Below are 18,062 nucleotides of genomic sequence, written 5' to 3' on the forward strand. Positions count from 1 at the left end.
AACACCACCACTGCGTCATCAAAGTTGTGTTGACTGCTGGCATTTTACATTTGATTGCTTTAAGGTGTACAGGTGTACCTAATAAATTTGTCAATGTACGAGTAAAAATTTCATGTCACCACACCTCTTTACTGATTCTCTAAGTACCTCATGATTTCAGCTGTCAGGATAGTGAAAACATACCACAGAAATGTGACATCACAACCCCGAGAAAGGCGCTCACCCCATGGGACTGCAGGCATGAAATATGCATTCAGGTACCACAGCCTGCTCATCTTTTGATAAAGAGATGCTATTGTGAGACAGAGTCCCCTGCAGCAGCCATCTTGGTCCATTTTCTAGTCTGACTGGTCTCCGCTGATGGTGCCTCATAAAGATATCCAATAATCACATGCAGAGACCTTCAGGGAAGGAACTACAGTAACTGCCAGGGACTGCGTGTGTGTGTGGTGTGTGAGAGTGTGTGTGTCCTCCACTGGCAGCGATAACCTCTGATTTATGGAGAGTGTGACCATCGAGGACAATGAGGCCAACAATGAGATTCACCACACCCTCTCAGCTCAAATACTCAATCTGGTCCCGACCATAATGCCATTTCCATAGACGCCCATGTCAGGGTCACAAACCTCTTATTACCTTGTTTTGTTGTGCTTGTCCTCTATTTGCTCTACTGCTAATTTCCTCCTCCACTGACTCACTATCTTGCTCTCTATCCTCCACTTCAGTCACTCTCGCCTTCTCTGTCATGGCCCGGATCCATCTGTCAGTCTTATAGTTAGTGTGTTAGACTTGTTCTGGGGCACTTGTTGCCCTCTGACCTACCCGTGACCCATGGCTCCGTTGGCAGGTTTGACGATAAAGGTCTTCTGCTTGCGTTTCCTGCGTAGCTCCTTGACATAGTTCTGGAACTGAGTGTACTCAGCGGGGAAGATCCAGGTTTTGGGTATGAAGCTGTACTCTTGAGGCTGGCACTTGATCATTCTGGAGAAACAGAGAAAGGGCGTGTGTGGGAGTAGAGCGACATTTTATACTTTTAGAAACATCTGGAGTCTTGTATTTGTGTTTTTTAAAATGACAAGTTTTTACACATTTTGCATTTTAACAGTAAAGTTGAATTTTGTGCCTTTACAGCAGTGTCTCCTACTTATTTGGCTTGTAATGGCGTCATGTTACAAGTACCCAGTTGTGACTTCTGAGGGTGCCATCTAGCTAAACACTGAGTTTTGAAATGCTGTTGTTTTTGCACATCTGCAACTGAACCAAAGTACTCTCAATTGAAAACTTACTTGGACATATTTCTTGCTAGGCAGTCTTTCCGGCAGATTTCGCCCATGCCAGGGAAATGGTTAATTCTCTGCAGAGGGACAGGCAGACATAATAATGTTGTTAGGGCCATTACGCCACTCAATTCCACCCCCACCCCTTCATAAAAATGAGCACATTAAAGGCAGCAACCTGAAGTGAGCTTACAATGTTCTGACATTTATGCCCAATTACGGACTCAAAACAAAAAGGTGACGCTGAGACCTTTCTCAACCCTTATTTAGTTTTCCGTGTTTTTTTTTATGCTTTAAAGGTTGGGGAGGGAAGAGGCGAGAGAAAAAAAAAACGATCAATCTCAACTCCGAGGGGCCGAGGTAATTGGTTCTGCATCGCAAGCTCCTGCAGTGACAGTTGAATGAATTGCTTTGAATGCGCCGAAAGGGGGGTGGGGGGTAAAGGAAAAACTCTGGGTTTTCTGTATTCTTTGACCAAATGAGCCTGAACAGGGGCGTTAATTAGGCTCGTATGAACTGAAACTTGACAGCAAACTCTCACAGTACATCACTAAACGGAAAAAAGGGAAGAATTAAAAGAGGGAGAGAGAGAGAAAGCAGAGGGGGAAAAAAAACAAGAATGCAGAGTGTAAAAGGATCCCGTGATTATTATCCAAACGAGACAGACGTAATTAGGGATTCGGAAGAGATTGCACAATTATGCCAATGCCGCGAGACGACGTGGCTTGTGAGGGGAAATCAAAACCAATTGTTGAGGGACTTCTACTTTTCTACTGAGAAATTATCTCATGAAACACCACAGCGGCGCGAGACAGCAAGTGAAAACAATTGACAGCAAATCACCCGTTCTATGAGAAAACATTAGCCACATTGCTACACGTTAAGCTGTTACAGTATTTGTAATATTCAATCTACTTAGCTGAACTCTTGCTGCCCCTGCCCTAACAAGCCATACTCTTTCTAGCCTGTGATTTAATCGATCATTAGTGCCCAGTCTAATCAAATGAGCACTCGGGAAGATGGATGGCTAACGCTCGCAGCTGAGGTGGAGCAGTGGCAGCAGCAAGTTCAGTCAGCGGGACAGGGAGGTCAAACAGAGGTAAGATCACTTTCAGACTAGTACACAGAACAGAGAGCAACCCTCGTTGTTTAGGTCTGTCTTGTCAACATCACCGGTGACACCTGAACCTGCCCCCCCACCCCTGCTGCTCACTACTTGTCAGTCTACCTGTCAGTCCTCATATCTGTCTCTGTGTAAGCTCTGTTGTTCCCTTTCCAGCCCTCGTTCCTATTTGCTGTCTCTCTTTTACCTCTCAGGGTCGGAGGGAAAGCAGGTGGGCACATCCAGAATCCTCCATTCATCGTCACATTTCTAATTCTTTCTGTTATTTATTGTTTAATTTTAATTTATGTCCATAAGTCCTTTTAAATTGCTTGTTTTTTCTTCATTTTACTCTTAATTTGCAATAACAGAGTGCACTGTGCACTCGGAGGGCTCTGTAATTTCATTGCCTTGAACAATTAAACCTACCTACCTATCTTTATTCTATTTTATTTCATTCTGACATTTACTATTACTTCTGTAAACCTGACAAGGGATCTCTCTTTTTCCTATTTTTCCCTTTACCTATTTAGTTCCACTAGAGACAAGTAGAAAAATGTACTGTAAGGCAGGATGGTGTACAAACACCCGTTTTTTTCACAGCAGAACTCCACATTTTGTTTTAATTATTCGTATTAGCCAGCAGTGTATGTGAAACCTTGCTGTCCTCACCTGTAATGTGTGTTGCTACATCAGCATTGCATATGCTAGCAAGTAAAATGGCTGTGATAAATCTAAGGTGTAACTGCTTTTCTCTCGATGCAATTTGAGCTGTGACAATAAGTGAGATCTTTGTTACAGTTCAGATTTCATCACATTTTAGTGCAAAATATTCAAGGGCTTGGGAGAAGGCCTTACATCAAACTGGTTTAGTGGTTTGTTCTCTCTGCAAACGTGTGAAAAAACTTATCAAGAAATGCTTTGTGCTGTAATAGGTTAGAAGAATCTGCAGATAATCGTGTCATGTTTATTCAACTCCAACCAAAGGAGTTTTTGAAGTGAGGGATTTGGTTTTTCTTTACAGGAAAATAATTTTGAAACAATTCTCACAGGCGGGTTACAGCTGCTGTCATGTTTGTTTCATCCTTTTTATCCTTTACTTTTTGGTGCACTGCACTGTTTCATTTCAGAGTCTTTGCTCCTTTTCTCTTAAGGAATCTTTGGGAAAAATCCGTCTTCACCTCCAGTGATCAGAGGCAGGTTGTTTTGTTTTTCTTGGTTTGTTGGTTTACCGATAAAGTCAACTGAACATCTTTAGAACTGCTGCTCCAGACTTTACAAAGTTACATACATCCACTGGGAGCTGATCAGTATCTCGGTCTTTGGCTGCTGGCCACTGAGCAGCTTTACTGGAGCATACTGTAAAGGTTAAGATCGAGTTTTTCTTTTTTCCTGTTCAGCACAGCAGTTGGATCTGACACTCTTATTCCTAAGCTCTCCTCTCTAACCTCTAGGCTACAGTGCCCCCGAGCAAGGCGTGCTGACTTGACATCGTAGCCACGCGGTGTACCTGATAATTCCTGAGCTCAGCGATTTTCTCGTGCTGCACGGCCGAGTCATTCCAGATGAGGTTGGCAGTCTCGTCATCTTCCCGGGTCTTGATGAAGTCCACCTCGCTGATGACTATACGAACTGTGGGGAAACAGTCACATTAGATTCCATTCACAGAATTTGCCGCACAGTCATTTAAATAAACTTTATATTCATGATCACAAAGTTACTTGTGAGAACAAGATGTGACCGCAAATCAAATATTTCTACAGTGCAGATCAATGTTTCACTCAAACATTTTGCTAGGCTTAAATTCTGTTTTTGCAGACATTATATGAGAAATGAGTCTGTGAGATTATAGATCATAAAGCTCACAGCAATATTTACCATTCATGGAATGGTTGCGGAGCAGCCAATCGTAATGCCCCTCTTCAAAAAGATAAATTAATTGTCTGTAATGCATTCAAATCCCACTGGAAACCCCATAGTATGAGAGATAGGAGGCAAGCCCATTTGGACATTAATCCGACAACTATTCATTATTCAGTGAGTAATGAAAAATTCATACGCCCTAACGAAACGTGGTATTAATTAATTTCTTGAAAGCCTTGACAAACCTGGAGAAGGCTTGCCTAATGTTGCATGATGGCACTTGAATGGGGAAAAAGGTGTTTCCGATGTAACTTCATCCATCTGTTAACATCGCTGGATGCTAACAGTGTTTTGCTAACTGAAATAGGAAGGGGTTTACATCACAGCAGGCCTATGCTTACAGTTACCAGTCGGGTGTTTGAGTGCAAAGCTATAATCAATCTTGTCCTACCTATCTCATGAAACAGACATCCTTAGGGCCAGAATGTACATTCCCTTCTCAGTGGGTGCAAAGCAAATTTCCAACACCATCTTCCCTGACCTTTAACCTCTACCTGTAATACAATCAATCCTGGAACAAAAAAAGACAGCTGCGAAAAAGGTAACAGCAAAAATGAGCCATCCATCTGGCCCTTAGTGTTAATTTTCCTTCACAATAGCCCTGCACTGCTCTCAGAATGGCCACTGAGAGGGTCTCGTCACAGCAAGCAAACTGACTCACAGCTAGACTCCCATCTACCTACAGGATCCGGGCAGCCCCCAACTTCTACTTGCTGCTGCTGACTCCTTAGTTTCATAGGTTGTAGTTCACCCCTGAGAGCTGTGCTGCCACACTGGCATATACTGACCATGTGAGGAGTGCTTACTATGCTTCTGTTTGCCCTTCTCAAAAAAAAAAACAAAAAAACTCACTGCCAAGTTAAATTACCTCAATAAAGATTTATGTATGTATGTAATGCCGAGCGGTCTCTGTGTGAACTGTTGCTGGACCGCAACTCTGTTAGGTTTAATTTAAGACATTAAATAACAACGGCCTCCCTCACACAATCCACCACAGCAAATTAGATTTTATTGTTGGGAGTAAAATCTACAGTGTATTGTTTTATTGTTGAGACAACATTGTGATTAGATTTGCCGTGTTTTGAGGGACTGACTGAGCCATACTGAGAGCTGTTTCTAAAATTAATATATACAATTCAGTGTGTCACAGTTAATTAATCTTACCTGCAGGACCACCCAAAATGTTGGTCTTGCCCAGTCAGGAATTTTTCATGAAAAAAAAAAAAACTAAATATAAATTTAGATGCTTGAAATCTGAGGCTCTGTAGTTTTGTAAACACAATGTAGTTTGATCTGAGTAAACTTAAGCAAACTTTAACTGCTACATTTAGCATGCTGGCTCATCAGGCTAGTGCAGTGTTTCCCATACATTGATTTATTTGTGGCAGCTACCACAATATCAACACTGACCGCCACATATTGGTTTTCTTTTATTTTCTTTTTACTATTTAAAACTGATAAAATCTTATTTCATTGTAGAGCTGTGTACAAAGCATTAATTCACTCAGTCCCTCTTCACTCTGTCTCCCTGTTTCTCTGTTTATCAGATCACAATGAGAAAAGACTTAGCGAGCTGGTGCAGCTGGCAGTCCCTCCGCCTCACTCTCCTTCACTAGGACACTATTTGCCAAGAGAAGAGCGCGGGCAGAAGCTCCAGAGATGGATCTTCAGCAGCAGCTGTAGCAGGGGGTCACAGTGGGCTGGGTCTAACCTGTGTAACAACAGCAACAGAAAGTTTGCTGATCCTGAAGGAGTTTGCTGTGGCAGAATGAACTGGAGTTGCTACAGCAGCTACTAAAGGTCTGTGTCCTCGGACTGACACAATTTTTCTGCTTTCTTGCTTCGGCTTTGTTTTACTGTGTTTCCATCAAACGCTTTCGGTATGGTACCTTTGGAACCCGAGGTACCCTTCAGACATGGTACCTAGACCCTAGTGTTTCCACCGCAAACAGTACTCTTTCATGTGGGCGAGGTTGTTGTCACTCACTGCTTCGTCCACCATTCACTGTACTTCATCATTGCCAGTGACACAGAGAGAAGTCTGCATCTCTTATATCGTCCACAGAAGTGGGTTACATGCCAACGTTTTTCTGAACAGAATTATACAGGCTGCGGTGAGAGTCTATCTCCATGGGATATTTAAAAATAGGGGGTTTGTGCATTTAGTCCTTCTCAGGCAAGCTCGGGGATTTAGTGTTGCTGTAGCCCACAGGAAAGACGCTCCACCATGCTTGTTTTTCCTCCAATTGAGGATTAGAATTTATGCAGTTCACATAACCCAATCGAAATTAATATATAAACGCACAAAGATCCACTCATTACTAAAGGTGTATGTGATATAACAACTAAAGTGATGGTCAAAGTTGTCAGTGAAATTTAAGGTGTGTTGATTGATTCTTGTCATCACCTCATGCATTGAGTTACATTACAAGTTCACGTTCCACCTTAGAAGTTGCAGGCAGTCGGCTGAGTGAATTAGGTTTTTTTTTTTCAGACTCCAGCTGCTGCAAGAGGCAGCCAAACATCCTTTCATTTTATAGTTACAGTTTATTAATAAAACTCTCCACAGTATGAACAGAGGTCACATGAGCCTCAAAACCAGCCACAACTCAGCCCTGAACAGAGTGACTGTCGTTATTGACCAATCAACACACTGCAGTGTTCACAGCTCCACCTTTGAGTACCAGATCTGTGTGCTAGGTACCCCAACAGAGGAGGGACCAAAATGGGGACGGTACGGAACAGTTCCATTGGTGCCATCCACAACTTTTTACAGTGGAAATGGGAAAAAAGCGCAACGAACTGCACCGAACTGCACCGTACTGCACGGTGGAAACTGGGCTTTATAGATTACCAAAATAAAAGCAGCAACTTTCCTTCTACGCCCACATTTGGATTATATCAATTCAGGCATTAAAGTTACAGTTGGTAACTTTTATGAAAATAACTTTTTGTCATATTTGCTGAAACTGTCACTTTATTCTGAAAGAAGTCCATGGGACAGATAGTCTGTGAAAAATATGTGTCCCTCTTCCTCAGCACACCAGAAAGTCAGAGCAAAAGGAGTCTCGAACAGTAAACTGCAGTCAAACTGTCACTCTAGGCAGTGCTGATGGAAAATAAATCAGGATTCTGTTACTGAAATTGTTTTCAGAAACATATTTTAGTGTACTGTTTAGCTGTGGAATGAGATAGCTGGTCCGGCCAGTCACAAGCTTTCACATTTTACACCTACTGCAGTTTGACTGCAGTTCACAAGCTGTGATTGACATGATTGACAGCTGCGTGAGAGAGTCCTCGGCTCTGATTGGTTGTCTTCGTTTAGGTGCAGTAAGGCCACAGATTATCTGTCTCATTTAGTGCTGTATGTTTATAGAAACAGTTTCAAAAGACACAAGAAAAGGGGTTTATTTTTTTATAAAAGTTACCAACTACAGTTTTAAAAAATTGATTTAAAAATCTTTAAAAAAAATAGTGTCGTATATCCAGACCTATCTCCACATTTTGTGCCAGTGCTGTGCCAGTGCTGGAGATGGTCTGGCTGTACTCAGCACTTGAGCACTCAGGGAAAAAGATGCTCTGGGTATTTGTGTTTCTGTAAATCAGTCACAATTGTCTTGGGCAGCGCAAAGCCCAGGATGCAGCCATGGTGCCCTTGCAAAATGATAACCCAAAGGAGAGATGAATTCCATCTGGAATAGGCGGCCAATGGCAGGCTTGTATGCACAGTCTGCATCCTGTGAGTCAGATTATAAGCACATCCAACATGTCTATGTAAGTAATGGCCTGAATAAAGAATAACTAAAGTTATACTAATACAACTACTGAAGTTACAGCCACTCACACTACTGCTGAAACATTTCAGGCAACTCACTTTTTTTCTGACAAAAACATCAATACTAGGATAATGTACATCAATGAAAGGGTTTCATCACCCATCTCAAAGAAAGCCTCTTTTCATCCTACACCAGCTTCTCCATAAAGACAAATACTGTGATCAAAAGAGTCTTATCTTAGACTGACATTTCTGTAGTGTCTGTTTTAGCTCCTTTTTCAAACCTTTTAAGCTAAAATCATCAGTGAACTTTTGTGTGTATTGTTGTGATTACTGTAATCTCCAGAGCATTCTAGTATAATTAGAAATAAATATATAATAGCGTACCAATCTCATATTTGGTGCCAGCAACATTGGCGGTGATAGTGCCTTTCTTCTTTTTGGTGCGCACCTTCCTCTTCCCACTGCTCTGGTAGGAGCCCACAGATGGCACGTTCACGGGGGACGCTCCTTGATCCTCTGGAGGAAGAGACAGCATACAACAACAGTAGATACAGTCACAGCTTGTGCTCCAGACTGGGAGGGGAACAGGAGTTGCTGGAGTATTGTAATATATTTTATCCACATCTGCAGGGGATTTAGTGCGGCTTGTTTATGGGACTAGGGTGTAAATGAATGAGGCGTCTAGTTTGCTGTAGCTGCATGCATCATGATCCTTTTATTATAATCTGTATGTGTGTGTGTGCGCGCGTGTGTGGCTCTATGCAGGAGAGAATAGTACTGATGATGGCAGGCAGGTACATATATAAGCAGGTGGCCAGGTGTGTGTGTGTACAAAAATATGCAAGCCTTAGCCAGCAAACCATCTAACAGGATAATCATGTCATTCCTGAGAGAGCTGGGACCTCTCTTACTCACCTCCTTCATTGGGAGGGGAGGGCATCTCAGGGGCTGGAGGAGTGAAGGGGCAAGCCAAGCTTTCTGCCAGGCTTGGCGGGAGGGCGGGCCTCACAGGGTACTCACAGCACCCTCCAAGGGCTCTCTCACGCTCGCAGTAGTTAGTCTTCCCTGTCTCGGGGTGTATGGACGATGTGGTTCAGGATGGCCCAATGGATCATCTGAGCATCTCCCTGGCGCCTTTCAGCAACATAAAGAGCAGCAGCAGAGCCTGAGTGGGCAGGGGAGTTAGACGGGGGGGTAGCAGTGGTGGGGAAGAGTGGGAGGGGAAGGGCCTCTCAAGGGTCTACACAGCCCCAGCTTATTTACAGCCCCAAGAGGAGGGAGGGAGGGAAGGGATGGACAGAGGGATGGATAGGAATGCCTGTAGAAGAGAAGAAGAGAAAGATCTGTTAGAGCAGCAGAACAGTAGTAGGCTGACTGCCCAGAGGGCGACTCCATTGCAGACTGTGGGTCTATGTATGTGTTCTCACTGGACTGGGGTGCATTGGACATGCTTTTAATGTAACACACAAGCCTATCACAGGCTACATCAATGTGACACCACGCATGCAAGTTCAGTTAGAACTCTGTGGGGCTCGGACACTGCAGCATTACTAATGAAATCATCTAAAACTGTGTGACGTCCACCTGCTGGACTAATTGGTATTCCAGTGAAATATTAATGTGATTGTCAAGTAAAAGGGTTTGCAGAAGCTCATTGTGTCTGATGTTTGTGCCAGCTGGATTTCATTGTATGGCTGAGAGGTCACTTCATTCAAACAGATGGCATCTTTACAGTGGTTTGTTAAAAGGACGCTTCGGGCTATGGAGTGGTGTGGGAAATTAACACCAGTCATCAGCCAAATTCTGTTATTGTTTGGCCGTGGTCTGAGAGAGTGTGTCTTCAAACCACTTCTGGGGGTAATCAAGCATTGCCGAGATGCCCTGTCACATTTAATTTTTTGCTGGCACGGTGACTCAGTGGCACTGTTGCCTCACAGCAAGAGAGGACTATGGTTGAATCCCTGTTTTCCTTGAGTGGGGTTTGCATCCTTTTGTCACTGTGGGTTCTCATGTCCAGGTGCTCGAGATACCACACATTCTCAAAAGATGAGATGCCCATAGGGTATGAATCTGTGTGACTCCTCACAACGATGGACTGGCAAACCATGAATGTACATAGAATGATTCCAGCTGCTCTTGATCCTCACAAGTCAAGTAGTGCATGTAGCTACGCAATGTAGCTACGCAATGATCCATGACCCTCCCCTCGCCCCATTATAAATCTGAAGGGTTGTGAGATGACTAACAGAGATATAAACCACATATTTCTGCAACACATATTTATCTATTTTCTCTCGTCTTTTCTCGTGAATTATTGGATAATTTAACCTCTACAAGTTCCCAAAAAAATGGCTAACCTGGTCACAATCCAACAACAAGAAGGTAATGCCACCTTTTCAAGAGCCACATGCTAAAAAGTTTGAAAAGACTGCCTCATAAAGTGTTTAAAAACTCCTGCTGTACAATTATGATAGTGTTTGCAGTGCTTTCCATGTGAAGGCAAATAATAACTTGCATATTTTTCTTCCTATGGTTGAAAATTTAAAGAAAAAATCACCAATCCCAATCAAGATGTCATGATTTTGCAAAAGAAAAAATAGCCACTGTCAAAGGTGTGGCTAAAAAACATGCAGGGTATCAGTCCATTTAGTATAGAAACAGATGTAACTGCATATACTATGAATTATAGGTGATATACACCAGTTAAGCTACATCTACAGCACACTGGCATATGGTGCCTCCTCTGCATTTCATACAGAGATCAACAGTAGCCTCTTGTGGTGAGAATATACTGAAAAGTCCATTTCCTATCTACCAATGTTTACTGTCCATACACACACACACACACACACTGATATACTTGTAGGTGCACATGTACACATATACACATCAGAAGATATGTTAACGCGCTGACTTGAAAAGCAACCCCTGTCGATTCAATCAGCATCCTCTGCACAAATTAGAAATCGGGAACCGATCCAATCACATTATTCAATCACTCAGTAGTCTTTACTGTCAGCCTCTTGGTCTGCCTGTGGTAAGCACAAGACATTGATCCTGGAGAGGGCCAAGACTGAAATGAGATCGGCACAGAGGGGGAGAGAAACAACAAAGAGTCAGGGTGATAAAGTGAGGCAAGCTGTGTTGTCGACAACCTGCCCCCACCTCCCAGTGGTTTACTGGCTCTCTGTACAGGAGACAGGAAACACTGTCTCTATAGGAGCACTGGACCTTAGTGTCATATAATCCCCCAGGAACAAGGGGAGGAGGGGGGGTCTGGCAGGCACATATTATGCAACTAAACACTTACAAACACACACACATACGATTAGAACATACATGAATACTGTACATACAAGTAATCTCTGAAAAATACACACAACCCTCACACAATGGCTGTGATGTTAATCCTAATTATTCTACAAAGTATTGCAAGATTAAGACTCTTTATAATTTGAGCAATAATTATTTTATCTTCTTTTTGTGTTTAATCAACATTTTCTATCAGCGTTGTCAGCTACAGTAGACATAATAAATTACACATTTTTAGTATTTGTATTTATCTTAATATTAAAATTATTAGTCGTGCTCATTGTTTTGGAGGTGCTATTATTTTTTTAAGCTCGGACTCAATATTGTTAAATCATGCGACCACAATAACTGAAAGAGAGGGACTTTCACAAATAGATACTAGATTTTAAATGATGATGCGATTACATTTCTTTCCTTACGCTTCTCAGAGTTAAATGTCAACACAGATTTCAATCTAGGCTTGTTTGCCTGACTACCATATAAGGTCACAGTTGAGGCACTTTGGTAACGCACTGATGGATGATACAGCAAAGAGAGGCACCGTCGTGTTTTGCTCATTTGTCTTAGCGGCAGCGGTGGTTATCAGCTGCAAGACGGCCTAGTTTTACTTGCATTCACACGGCGGTAGAAGTGGGATTGCAGTGTAAGTGGACGCCAGATTAGAGTCACTGTTATCACTGACTGGTGGAGGGACTCAAGCAAGACATCCTGTTGTGACGTCACAGGTTTGAGTTTTGCTCATTGACTGTTGTCACAAGCCATACCTGTCCTATCTCTGCATAATAGAATAGAAAAGACACAATATACAAATAAAGACAGTATGGAAAATGTATGCTTAATATGAAAAATAAGGTATTTTATGACACGGTCCCTGTGTCCCTGTCATTTCTATCAACCTTCTCGTTACTTTTCGTAAGATTGTTGGACATACAACATGAGAACATCAACAAGATGGGGTTCAGGATTTGAAAGAATTACTTAATATATTTTACTGCGAGCATCACTGCAATTAATCCTTCAGTGAAGTATTAAATCTTCACTAAATCCCTTCCACTAAGTAGAGTATGTACTGTTAATCCTGTGATGCAGTGACACTTTTTCTCCAATAGAGTGAGCCAGAGGGCCGCCACAACACAGCAGAAGCAAGCAGAGCTGAAAAGGCAGAGCCCCTATGGATGCTGATCTCATGCACTTCCCCTTTGCCTCACACAGCACAGAAAGGCCTCATTGTAGAGAGTCAGCTCTTCATGCTGCTCATCTGCATGACTCTCTGGCTAACAGGGCCTAAATGCGTGACAAAAGCATGTCTGTCTTTCAGGGTGTCATTATGCAGAATTTTCCCCTCATTATCCAACACGTGTTGTTAATGTGTTTCACATTAATGTACGCCATGGTTCTCGCTCTCAGGAATACATATATATATATATTGTCTTCAGCATTTGCACTCAAATACAGGAAGTAAAGTTATGTCTACTTCAAAACCCTAAGAACTTCACCTTCACAGTGACATTATCTCAATATCACATTCACTTCAAAAACACGGCACTCCCTTTTACATCAAGAGCAAATCCAAAAGGACAGCACCAACAGCTTTACAAGAAGTGTGCCAAAGGAAAAGCTGAACCAAAGCACTAGACTGTTTATTCATGACAAGCGGTGTCACACTTATTACACAAGTCCCTTCAACAACCAGCAGTGCTTTCCCAGAGGGTTTGTTTTATGTTCTCCCCGCCTTACATGAAACTACAGAAAGCAGCTGTCAAATAACGAATCAATAGAGAGGCTTGGGGAAACACCACTTAGCCTTATGTCAGCAGGATTTGCAGACACAAGTTCTTTTCTGTACATGCAGCATGCCCCGGTCCTGCCATTACAGCAGTGCAGGGACCTCGGGGTATGTATAACTATACAAAAGGGCAGAGATGCTGGCTTGAAGAATGGAGACATGCTGTACTATTGCACATCCTGAACTGAAAAGCAAATGTAAACAAAATAAGTAAAACACGGGCCTTTTGGCAAAAGAATAGTGTAAAGCCTTTCACTGGACATTTTCCTCACACTTAAAAGGCCCAATGCCAGTGTGATTGTGTGCATCTTCAGGTCTAAAAAATAAAGTATGCTTGCAAGATCTCTTTTGTAAAAACTATTTATATCATCTATTTGGCGGCTACCACCACATTGTCCTCCCAGGGAAAAATGATAGCTGAGTTTGCGGACTACTCTCACAGGGAAGTAGTTGGTTTAGAATTGCCAGTGGATCTAAAATTAGCTTGAACCAGTGACCCAACTCTGGCTCCATGCCTTCTTCCAGATATGAGGAGGAACAAGTGTGGGAGCTGTCAGCCCACGGGGTACTGAAATATAACAACAAACAGCTGAATGCTAAGCTTAAGTTTATCAGAGAGAATCTACAGTGATGCAGGCAAAATAGAAATGCTATTAAACATTGATATTAACTACAGTCTTGCCTGACCTTATTTTCCAAATAGGGTACGATTGTGACAATGTGCACGCAAGTGTTTGTTTAAAAGCACTGCACTTTTGGAGCAAAGCTTTACATGTACGCAGGTGTATCATCATCTCATGAATATGGTTTCAACTGTTAAACACTTTGCTTTAAATTTATACCTTATCTTTTCTGATTATTGCCAAATGAAACTTGGTTTTACTAAGTGGTCTAAGGAAAACCTAGCAAGGGTTTGTGGATACGAGAGAACTCGAAGACACAACAAAGGGAAGGCCCCTGTCAGGCAGGGTCTACAAGATGAATTAATTAACTGGAAAACAAAGCAGCTGCTGACATAGACAACATGTGGACTGTTGTGCATATGGTATGCAATTTATAAATGAAAGCCTGCATCGTGTCAGATTGCTTAGATAGGCTATACATGCAGTGCTGCAATAAATATCCTGCATTAATCCAAAAACCTAAGGATGCCAACATGATCATAAAAGATTACACATATCATATCCGTCTCAATAGCCTAATCTCTGGGATAAGCCCAGAAGGCAGGGTGCCATCCAGAACTCATATGTTATGCTGTTACTATTATGTAATCCATCTGCTCTTTCAGGAATGGTCATCTCCAGGGTGCTCTATCAGCATGTGGTCTCTAAGTGGCACACTGGACTACAAACAGACTGCACTGAACCAAATGGCTATTTAAAACAACACATGCCCAGCTTTGAGCATCCAAAACTAGTCTTGCATGCAAAGACACATTTCTCTAAAGTGCATGCAAAGCTAGCCTGAGCTAAGAGGCTAAGCTACTGAGAGCAGCAGCGAGGGGACCTGTGCTTGTCACAGCATAGCAGTCGATATGGTATCTTCCAGATCACTGAAAGGATAGTGGGCCATCCCCTTTAACAGATCTTGCCTGTATTTCAGGATTAGCGCAAACTGGATTTCTTAAACCTCGCGTGCAATATCTTGGATATTTCAGATAATTGGTTGAGCTAACAAATTAAATGTGACAAAGCCTAAGCAGGTGTATTATTGCTGTGAATAAGTTGCTAGCAAACGGTGGCTAACGTTATGTTGCTAGCCACTTGTATAGGTCAGGTGGAAGGATCACACAAGGAAGCAATCTGGCAATGTTGCTATCCAGTTAATGTAGCAACGCTAATGTTTAACTGCTCTGTGAATGAAGGCCTTTTCATTTAATGGCTTCAAACTGAAAAATAAGACGGCGTCTGATAATTCAGATAAAACACAATGACCCTGGGCTACTCTACAGTTAGCGCTACCTAGCAAAGGATGGAGAGGCGAAGTAGCCCGTTAACGTTACCTTATTTATTCCAGGCACTGGCAGTGCAGCTCTTTTGCTGGTCTCATCCGACCGACACAGCCGCCGTTAAGTGACACACCAGGGTCTCTTTAGAGAGCCCGTCCAGTCCCGAGATAATGTTTAACACTATAATGGTGTTTATGTTGTGTAACGGCGTTACTACTGTAAACTGACGTTGGTTGACAGACAAAAAAAATCTGTATCTTGTAGTCCTCTTGTGTGCTATGAGTGCTGGAGCGAGTCCATGGGCTAAACCATTCTCCCTGTGAGAGAGGGGGGGCCTGTATGAAGTGCTGAAGTTTGCATTCTCAACCTGGTGCCAACGTGACGTTTGGTGACTGTATGGCGTACATGTTAAGTCAGCACATATTGTTTTCAATTCTTAACAAGCCGTGAGTAACAATAAAAATCTTGCCAAAGCTGCGAGTTTCACTTCCTACACCTTTTAGCTCATGATTTAAGGGAGGGTTCGGTGCAACTGCTTCCTCCACAACTCGCGGATACAAACCACAAACACAGGGAAGCTACATAGCAACTGTGGCGCTGACCATGGTGCTAAAAACAACCCTGCCGATTTATGGGCGCGTCCCGCTCAGAGGTCATTAACGTGTCATTCAGAAATAAGGTGGAAATATTCCTCTAAATCTGCCAGACTCTTGCTTTCTTATTCATAGTGTGTGACTTATGTATATTTTCCATGTATCAGCTTATGCCAAATGGAGATTTCAGTCAACTAAAAACTAAAATCAAGCTCTTAAATCAGTTCACAACACTATTATATATTTTTGTTTTTACTTTAATAACTTAAAATTTAATGCATATTTTTCCTTCCTTAGCATTTGTCTCCATTTTATGATTAGTCCTTTGACAACATCACTGTTTTGCAATCAAAGGCATCCCCTTAGATCACAACATTTTTCACTTGTCTCACTAACTTGTTTCTTGTTACTTACTTTACTTGAGCAATTCATTCATAGTCTACTGACTTTTTTCAACACCTAAATAATGAAGTCCTCAAGACGGCAAAAAGACACTTGTGAACCACTGGCTTTTGATGCAAAGTGTGAACCACACTAGAGGTGACACAGTGCCACTCAAGTGTGTGTCATTGTTAAAATCATGTATTGTTGTGTAACACTTTTGATCATTGTAGGGTAAGTAATTCTGGGGTCTTGTGCCCCCTTTGAGGTCAGAGGTCAGCTACAAAACACCCCAGGGAGGTCAAGGCAGGAATGCAACATTTTCTAAGGAACATTTGCTCATGTGAACTTCAAACTCAGTTGTTGGGTTGAGGTGAAACTGCTGGATTTAACATTATAAATTCAATATATTTCACATAAAAGTGAAAGGATTAGAAGAAAGAAGGAGTGTACGGTAGCCTGTCTACGCCTCATAGATGTGTTGTTACAGTCTGTCTGCTATAGTTTACAGTAGACTGTGTATGCAATAATAATTAACAGTCCAGCCTTGTGAGCCACCATATCATCTGCAGGTGTAATGCAATTTATATAAAACAATTAATGCTCAAAAGGCAAGGCCAAATTAAAAATTAGAGCTTTTGTTTTTCATTTGTATTACAAAGGCGGTCATGTCTTCAGTTAGCCTTTGTGCACTCAAATAAGATGAGACTGTACTAGCATTTTACCTCAAACTGAGACGTCTATGATCGCAAAGTTCCCAGTGATAACTTGTGTGTCTCATCAAAAGGACTCAGATTTTTCGTGTCCTCAACTTCACCCACAGAACTGGCTGTGGTCAAAAATTTGCATGTGATATTCCAAAACAAAAGCTTGACTTTGAAAGGTAATATCACTTCCAATGTCTACAAAGTTGTTTGCAACTGCTCTGTCAAAAATACTGTATACCTAGCTCTCGGTAAATACAGAAACCATAATTCAGGCTAGCAAAATTAAATATTCTCATCATTTCATTTTGTGATTCAAATTCTTAAGTGTTACAATTGCCTGTGTAGTTCAGTGGTAGATACTATTTTGGCCTATCTGCTATATTAAAACTCATGAACGAAGTCCATAACTTTATTATTGATGGTGTTTTGAACAAGTTTTTGCTACATTTATTCATGGCCTGTCTGAAAACGTTCATAATAAATGAATATAATAGATCACCAAATAATGTGAAAAATATTGTGAAAATCAAGATTACCTTGTATTTTGTGCCTCTTTAATGGCTACCATGTATTGTTACAAGGTTATACACCTTTTACAGCTGTTGTCTTAATGTGTCAGATCTCAATTTCTTTTTTTTTTTCTTCTTATTTTTCTTCTTTTTTTGTAATGATGTAATGCATTTTTTTTAATGAAATTTTCTCATCACTAAGCACCATTACTGAATGAATACCCATGTTGATAAAATTGCCTGAAGTAAGATTGGTGTGAGTGTAGGCTACCTTTGGACTCATAGTGTTGTCTTATGAAGATTGGGGGTCATGGGGTCACCACCAAAACAATAATGAAAATAAAATAATAGAAATAAAATGATAATAATAATTTTGAAAAAAGCAAAATAGGTGCGCTATTATTATTATTATTATTATTATTATTATTATTATTATTATTATTATTATTGTGTTATTATTATTATTTTTATTGTAATTATCAATAATAGTTGTGCTGAAATTATTATCATTGCTATCATTATTATTATTATTATTATTATTATTATTATTATTGTTATTGCTAAAGTGGTGGAATCTATTCAGTAAATAATTTCTTAATATGATTCATACGAATATTACAAACGTATTCTTAAACGTTTACATAATACATCAAATAAATGTGATGATGTATGAGTTACTCCGATTTCCGACCCGCAGTGAAAGCAGCATTTCACCCATCAAGTCAGTTCTGTGGGTATTCCCATAT

At 41.3% G+C, this 18,062-nt stretch overlaps 1 protein-coding gene across 2 annotated transcripts in view; it reads right to left on the reverse strand.

Moving 5' to 3' along the window:
* Nucleotides 1-16,187, reverse strand: part of ttll7 (tubulin tyrosine ligase-like family, member 7) — an 84,461-nt gene extending 68,274 nt beyond the window's left edge. The window contains exons 1-6 of one of the 2 annotated variants that reach the window (XM_049587329.1): nucleotides 15,181-16,185; nucleotides 8,996-9,398; nucleotides 8,465-8,596; nucleotides 3,890-4,011; nucleotides 1,287-1,354; nucleotides 823-981 (exon numbers count right to left, since the gene is read on the reverse strand). In XM_049587329.1, the coding sequence (XP_049443286.1) occupies nucleotides 823-981; nucleotides 1,287-1,354; nucleotides 3,890-4,011; nucleotides 8,465-8,596; nucleotides 8,996-9,020 (506 nt within the window). In that variant the 5' untranslated portion in view covers nucleotides 9,021-9,398; nucleotides 15,181-16,185. Of the gene's footprint in view, nucleotides 1-822; nucleotides 982-1,286; nucleotides 1,355-3,889; nucleotides 4,012-8,464; nucleotides 8,597-8,995; nucleotides 9,399-15,180 lie in introns of both variants that reach the window. The other variant, XM_049587330.1, reaches the window with a different exon arrangement.
* Between the last annotated feature and the right edge of the window lie 1,875 nt (nucleotides 16,188-18,062).

The sequence above is a fragment of the Epinephelus fuscoguttatus genome, linkage group LG10 (assembly GCF_011397635.1).
Source record: "Epinephelus fuscoguttatus linkage group LG10, E.fuscoguttatus.final_Chr_v1".
Taxonomy (NCBI): domain Eukaryota; kingdom Metazoa; phylum Chordata; class Actinopteri; order Perciformes; family Serranidae; genus Epinephelus; species Epinephelus fuscoguttatus.